The following is a 7,500-nucleotide window of genomic DNA, read 5'->3' on the forward strand; positions in this document are numbered from 1 at the left end:
TGCCCATTGGGAAAGAGTGACCATGTAATATTAGAAATGGATATAGAAGAAGGAAAGGAAGATAGAGATGAATCATACAAAGGAGACCGATTAAATTACAGAAAGGCTGATATTGAGAATCTCAAGAACTATTTTAAAACGTAAACTGGGAGGAGATGGAAAACTCAGAACGGTTCAAGAGAAATATAACTTATTTTTGGAAATATACAAAACAGGAGTCAGGAATATGTCCCAAATATAGACCTAAAGAAGAAGGAAAGAAAGATTGGTTTAATGCAAGATGTGCTAGGGCAAAGGAGAAACGAGATGGAGCATGGAAAAGGTGGAGAAGAAACAGAAATCCAGAAAATAAGGAAAACTTCAAAACAGCAAGAAATGAATATGCTAAGGTGAGAAAGGAAGAAGAAAGGAACTATGAAAAGGACATTGTCGAAAAATGTAAGGAACAACCAAAATTGTTCTACAGATTCATAAATGGAAAAATAAGACAAAAAGAAACAATAGAAAGGTTAAAAGGAGAGAACGGAATGGTGGAAGACCCAAAAGTATGGCAGAACTGTTAAATAGTAAATTTCAGGAGGTCTTTACTAAGGAATCCAAATTTGAAAGACCACAGGGTAATAGAGAGACTGTCCATATGAAAGAGATTAAAGTAACCAAGCTTGAAATAAAAAAGTTGATGACGGAATTAGATGAGGAAAAGGCAATGGGACCGGATGAAGTCTCAGGCAGAATACTGAAAGAATGTAGGGAAGAACTAGCAAGTCCTATATACAACATCATAAAATGCTCAATAGAAAATGGAACAGTGCCAGTGGAGTGGAAAAGAGCTGAGGTGGTTCCCATATATAAGAGCGGAAGGAAGGAAGAACCTTTAAATTACAGACCGGTATCACTAACTAGTGTAATATGCAAGATGTGTGAAAGAGTAATAAAGAAGCAATGGATTGAGTTTCTTGAAGACAACAAATTATTATCAAATAGCCAATTTGGTTTTAGAAAAGGTCGGTCATGTGTAACAAATTTATTGAGTTTCTACTCTAGAATAGTTGATAAAGTACAAGAGAGAGGGGATGGATTGACTGTATTTATTTAGATTTAAAAAAGGCTTTTGATAAAGTGCCACATGAAAGATTACTATGGAAGTTAGAGGAGAAGGGTGGCTTAAAAGGAAGCACATTGAGATGGATGAAAATTACTTGAGGGGAGAGAAATAAGGACGATAGTTAAAGATATGAAGTCCAAGTGGAGAACAGTAGACAGCGGAGTGCCACAGGGGTCAGTATTGGCGCCAATACTTTTTCTCGTATATATAAACGACATGCCAGAGGGAGTGAACAGCTACATAAATCTGTTTGCGGACGATGCGAAACTGTGCAGAGTCATTAAACAAAAAGAGGATTGTGAAATACTACAGGAAGACTTAAACAAGATCTGGAAATGGAGTAAAAAATGGGAGATGGAATTCAATGTGGACAAAAGCCATGTCATGGAAATGGGAAAAGTGAAAGACGACCAGTGGGAATCTATAAGATGGGAGATGGAGTAGAACTAGAAAAAGTAAAAAAGGAAAAGGACTTGGGAGTGACAATGGAAGAAAACAATCAACCGGTAAGCCATATTGATAGAATTTTCAGAGACGATAATTTGCTAAGGAATATTGGATTAGCATTTCACTATATGGACAAAGAAATGATGAAGAAATTGATAAGTACTAAAATAAGACCTAGATTGGAATATGCAGGAGTTGTGTGGACCCCCATAAAAAAACACATAAGAAAAACTACAAAAATGGCTACAAGAAATTGGAGAGACTACAAAAAATGGCTACAAGAATGGTTCCAGAATTTAAAGGGATGACATATGAGGAGAGACTAAAAGCAATGGATCTACCAACCCTGGAACAGAGAAGAGAAAGAGGGGATCTGATACAAGTATAATTTATAAATTGATTAACGGAATAGATCAAGTGGATAATGAGAAACTAATCCTGAGAGAAGAATATGACATTAGAAGCACAAGATCGTATAATAAGAAACTGAGGAAGGGAAGATGTCTGAGAGATATTAAAAAAAAAATTTAGTTTCCCACAAAGATGTGTTGAGACTTGGAACAGTTTGAGTGAGGAAGTGGTGTCAGCAAAGAGAGTGCATAGTTTTAAAGAAAAATTGGATAAGCATAGATATGGAGACGGGGCCACATGAGCATCAAGCCCAGGCCCTGTAAAACTACAACTAGGTAAATACACACACACACACACACACACACACACACACACACACACACACACACACACACACACCATGCAAGTACTTACCATATCGCCATACTTATTCATCTTAAGTCTGTAGGTTTTCTGTCCACTTGCATAGAGTTTGTTATGGACAGCAATCTTGTGCTTATTTTCAGTGAAGATTTTCATGCGGAACGTATCTTCCACCTTGGATGAATACTTCTTGCCATGTTCCAACTGATGGAAGAAAAGTATAAATGGCAGATCATCCAGGAAGACTAGAATATGCTAGTAGGAATTTCTTGGGCACTGAATTCAAACACAAAAATGACAAATAAAAGAGAAGAAAGCTTTTATTAAATAAGACACAAGGAAAGCACTCAATACAGGACATGTGGTGCAGGGACCACAGGGTGCATGCTGAGTTGCTCTCTCGAACACAGCCCTGGGGTCCAGGAACGGATTAATTTATCTTACATTGACTCCTATCGGAAAATGGTTTTGGTTCATGAACAGCCTTCAGTAAGTGAAGTTCATAAATTGAGGTTCCACTGTATGTAACCAATATCAATTAAACCTATGTATATAATCAGATGCACTATTGAAGTACCAGCTTACCTTGAAGGATTCCCACTCCTCCATAACTACTGAAAAGAAGGAGACGGCGGAGGCTGACGCCACAGCCGCCAAAAACACCACAGCTACACTCAATCTCATCTGTCAGGCAAAGAAACACAACATTAATAAAAATGTTTAAAGGTCAACATTATGACTTTTACTAAATAGCTATTAGTATTTGTATTTCTTGCTCTTACTCACACTACACATTTTTGTTGTCTGACACATTCAAAACTTCTCTTAGGCCAGTACAGATCCTGCTCACAACTTGAATCACTGTTAGACCAAATCTAACTTCCAGATTATTCTCCTTTACTTCCTTTTTGCCTGCTATATGATTGGCTTGCTTTGTTTGTATGATAGCCCGAGTCCACACCCACTCACACTCTCTGCATGCAAGTATACCAGCATTTATTATAAGTTCAGAAGCATGCTTGTATAATTGTGAATCATTCTTTATGATTATTATTATCACAATATCATTATTGTCATTCATCATCTACCTATGTATTTAATTTATTATACTTTTATTCATTAAGAAAATTATGAAACATGCAGTAGCAACATCTGACAGATTAATTTTGAAAACTCTCCATTGTATTGACTAAGGGAGAAGTTTGTTTCCTAGACATAAACACAATGGTTATCTAAATTAAAAGTTGCAAATGATCGGAATATGGACATGTGTGTCCACATCAAATTCAATCTGAGACCAGACCTTGGTTTATTAAGATATGTAAGCTTTCCAATATAATCCATGCTTAGGGATTGGTGAGGATAGTAAGATTTTTTTCTTCTAAGGTGAGGAATACATGTACTGCATATAATAAAGGGTTTATTACATGAACAATGCATTTAAATCAGAGGTTCTCAACCTGGGGTTCAGAAGATTTTCAGGGTTAACTACTTAGATTGCTGATGTAATAATTTTCTTTGTAGTACCAATGCATATTGAGTTAGTGCCAGTCACTAAATCAACATTCCAGGGGTAATTAGATGGCTGATTAAATATTATTATTTGTAGTACACCATTGCATACTGAGTTAGTGTCAGTCATTAAAATAACATTGTTTGATGCTAGATTACTGGATAACTCAAGTTCTTAATGAGAAAAATGTTGAGAGCCCCAGATTTAGATGGATGAGATTAAGTTTCTGTCTTGCAGTCTCTATCTACTCAGTAGCTATCTTAGATCAATGGAACGTCTAGCAGAAACTTTGTGACATAAATATATAAAGATGGCTCACCTCTATTGTAAACATATCTTTGCTTCAAATTACTGAAAGACAAAGACAAACAAAATACCTAGCTACACCATTTTTGACAAATGATACAGATGAAACCACCAGTCACACTTAACTACCTTAAGTAAACCCTCTCCCATAAACCCACTCATTTCACACATAATCTATGGTTTACAGCTCTCCCATTGTCTTGTATAGCCACCCATCTCATCCCTATCTCTAGCCCACCTGCCACTAGACAAAGTGCACAGTTATGCCTCTCAGTGCTCTTCACCCATATACGACTCATTTCATGGGGTTTTAAGCACCCCCTGTCTAGCACATGAGTCATAACTTATTATCTTCGTCCACCCTGATATCGATTAATATGGAAGCATACGCCAAAACAAAATTAGGCATAACACTTATGATAAAGGGCCAGACTGTCAGTACCATAGGATTATAGGTCTTGCTCACCAAACTAACCATATAGTAAATGAGTACCAGTGTAATACAGTCTTTACTGCGGAGACTCCATCCCCTGCATAACTCACAATATCCCTCTAAATCTGGTCCAGTGATTTCATGCATTACTCCCTCGGCGTTAACTTGAGCACCCTCCAGCCAGAAAAATAAGCAAGACAAAGGGAGAGGACAACAACAGAGGATTGGCCTATTACGGATGCTAGAATGTTGTTTAATTTGTAAACGTGCAAAAAGATAAAAAGCAAATCAAGAGTACTCCCTGGAAGAGCTAGAGAATAAAAACCTACAACCAACGACTGGAATGTTATAACTTTTTCTTTTTTATTAGTACGAGGAGCCGCCGTGCCATCCCTACCTTCTCAGACCTCACACGCCCCAGACAAGGCAACCACCAGCCTCACACAAGACAAACAGCTGCCACACCAAGGCCTATAGATGTATCGAGTCACCGTCGGCTATCAGTAAAGACACACTCACCATCCACTACACAGGAAAGTCGTTCGTCATCTAGTCACGTGAAGAGAAAACAAAGAGATCCCAACTTGCTACGTCATGACCTCAAATAATAGTAAAGTAAAAAAAACTTCGTTCCCATCTCTAGAAACAAAGTGAAAATTAATGGAAACAGTGAACATAGTGATGAACATGTAGAATGTAGAGGCACGAAACATACCTTAGCAGGGTCAAGGCAGCAGCAAACAAGAATTCCTTCCCAAAGTGTTCCTGTGCTGGCTTCCCTCCTAATGTCCTCCCTGTGACAAGCGGTGTTTATGTTTAGGGTCGCTGCTTGTATGGGAAAAAGTGTTGTATGACTAGAAGTGACCCGTATCTTCACTATCAACATTGCATTGCCTACATACTTACACATTAATGTAAGTGTGATACATATATGTAACTATAAACTTTCAAAGGTGACGTAATATTTGTTTATTTTTAAAGTAGATGACGGCCTTGCGTCTGGCAGAGGGCTGGCGGTCACGCGGGTATGACTCCGCACACGGATGGATGTTATTTCTTTATTTCTACATACTAAGTAACTTTGAATGCAAACTACCTAAACCTGAAAAAGTAGTACAAACAAATATCTAAAGCCACACCATCTGCTATTCGAGTCCTGAATGTATGCTGCACACATTATTGGCGCTTATCTTCATATCTTTACCGAGGCTACTTGTATTTTATTCTTTTTTTTTTTTTTTATGTGATAATACACTTGTAGATCGGATGGAGATTATGGACACCTGCACATGACTTACCTAAGTTACCTAAGTTAGTTAGGCTACGATATTTTCCTAATTTCTTTAATGTGCGGGATTTGCGCCATCCCATGAAACATTTCTTAGAACATGAGGTAACAAAGGTGAACGCTCCTTTCAATAATACAGTAGTAAATCAATGATGATGGTGATGATAATGGTAATGATAATAATGATAATAATAATAATAATAATAATAATAATAATAATAATAATAATAATAATAATAATAACATTAATAATAATAATAATAATGATAATAATAATTATTATTATAATAACTAATGATATTAATAATAATAATAATAATAATAATAATAATAATAATAATAATAATAATAATAATAATGATAATAATAACAATGATTCTATGATAATTCATTCTAGATACAGAAACTGAAGGTAGAGAAAAACCAAAGCAGCAACATTGTTTCTTTACACACACACACACACACACACACACACTGATAAGCAATAGTATGTCAGAGGAGTTAGGATGGTGAGAGAGGGGCGGGGCAGATTGGAGCCACCAGTTCAAGACCAGTGCACTGTGCACCACGATATCTCCCCAGTGGCCACACCTCACACCATAGTCGGAACGGTGAGTGAGTAGTGAGTAGTGAGTAAGACCTAGCTATTCCCAACATTCAACCCTCATAGCTGGCACAGGTGTTCATAAATTGTTTTCTTTTATAAATTACATAAATTCAGCTGATGTGGATACTTGAAAAATAAATATGTGCTATTGGTATTTTTCATGATATGTCTCTATGTACTTGAGTTTGTCAGTGATCCCGTAATAAGCAAATATACACGCAAATGCAACAGTTCAGAATCGTCTTCACTGCAGCGAAAACCTCCCCGCCAGAATTACCTCCTAACTGTTACTGATTCACTAAGCGGTTACCATAATCTCTGTGTCCCAGATCTACACGACAGCGTATTAATGATCACTTCGTCGCGACACATGAAATCAATCCAGTAGTCTATCGTGTCTATTCAGTCGTTTAAACTGACGCTGTAATTCTCTGAGCTCGTTTTAGTTCTTTGTCTTGAGCGTGGATGGGTGTAATGACAACACTGCTGGCTCACGTGTGAATCATTGCTCATGGCTGAGGCAACGACGCCCATGTGACGACAGTGTTATAATAAAGGATACCATGTTCATACCTTCATGTTCCTGATTCCGATTCCGAATTTTGCTTCTGAATATCATCACACACACACACACACACACACACACACACACACACGCACGCACATGTAAAAATTATCAGCTGTACGGAAGCGAAGGCAGACTAGAACAATGAGTGTCTTTATGGTGCCTTATGGTCGTGGATAAAACTGTGACGTGTGGTGATCAAGATGTCAAGTTTCCTGGTGCGGATACAAAGAGGAATCATTGTTGCTGTTGTGGATGCATTATTTATTCTTTATTTTAATTGTAATTTGTTAATTTATTTATTGATCATTCACCTTATTTCTTATTTTTATCTGTATATTTAATTTGTGGACCATATCCATCGTAAAGACCAAAATTATGTTCAGTGCTACTGCGTTGGTCAGTGACCTCGTGTGTTGGTCGTAGTACATACAGTGCATCACGGCTCGAGAGGTTCCAAGTCGTGTTGTGCGCTGTAATAGTTCTACAACACCCCTCCTAACATGATAACCTTTGGTAGTG

The 7,500-nt window shown here is 37.4% G+C and overlaps 2 protein-coding genes across 4 annotated transcripts in view; one reads left to right on the forward strand and one right to left on the reverse strand.

Annotated features, from left to right (window-relative positions):
• Positions 1-3,076, reverse strand: part of LOC123515888 (cathepsin L-like) — a 7,887-nt gene extending 4,811 nt beyond the window's left edge. Inside the window, exons 1-3 of the mRNA XM_045274771.1 lie at positions 3,053-3,076; positions 2,852-2,950; positions 2,318-2,470 (exon numbers count right to left, since the gene is read on the reverse strand). Of these exons, the coding sequence (XP_045130706.1) occupies positions 2,318-2,470; positions 2,852-2,950; positions 3,053-3,061 (261 nt within the window). The 5' untranslated portion in view covers positions 3,062-3,076. The remainder of the gene's footprint in view (positions 1-2,317; positions 2,471-2,851; positions 2,951-3,052) is intronic.
• The window catches only part of LOC123516302, a 71,243-nt gene that overhangs the window by 32,686 nt on the left and 31,057 nt on the right, over positions 1-7,500 (forward strand). The window contains exon 1 of one of the 3 annotated variants that reach the window (XM_045275577.1): positions 6,281-6,417. The exons of the other annotated variants lie outside the window; for them this stretch is intronic. The gene's annotated coding sequence lies outside the window, so the exon portion shown is untranslated. Of the gene's footprint in view, positions 1-6,280; positions 6,418-7,500 lie in introns of those variants that run through there. 3 annotated transcript variants of the gene reach the window in all.

Source organism: Portunus trituberculatus, chromosome 40 (assembly GCF_017591435.1).
Source record: "Portunus trituberculatus isolate SZX2019 chromosome 40, ASM1759143v1, whole genome shotgun sequence".
NCBI lineage: Eukaryota > Metazoa > Arthropoda > Malacostraca > Decapoda > Portunidae > Portunus > Portunus trituberculatus.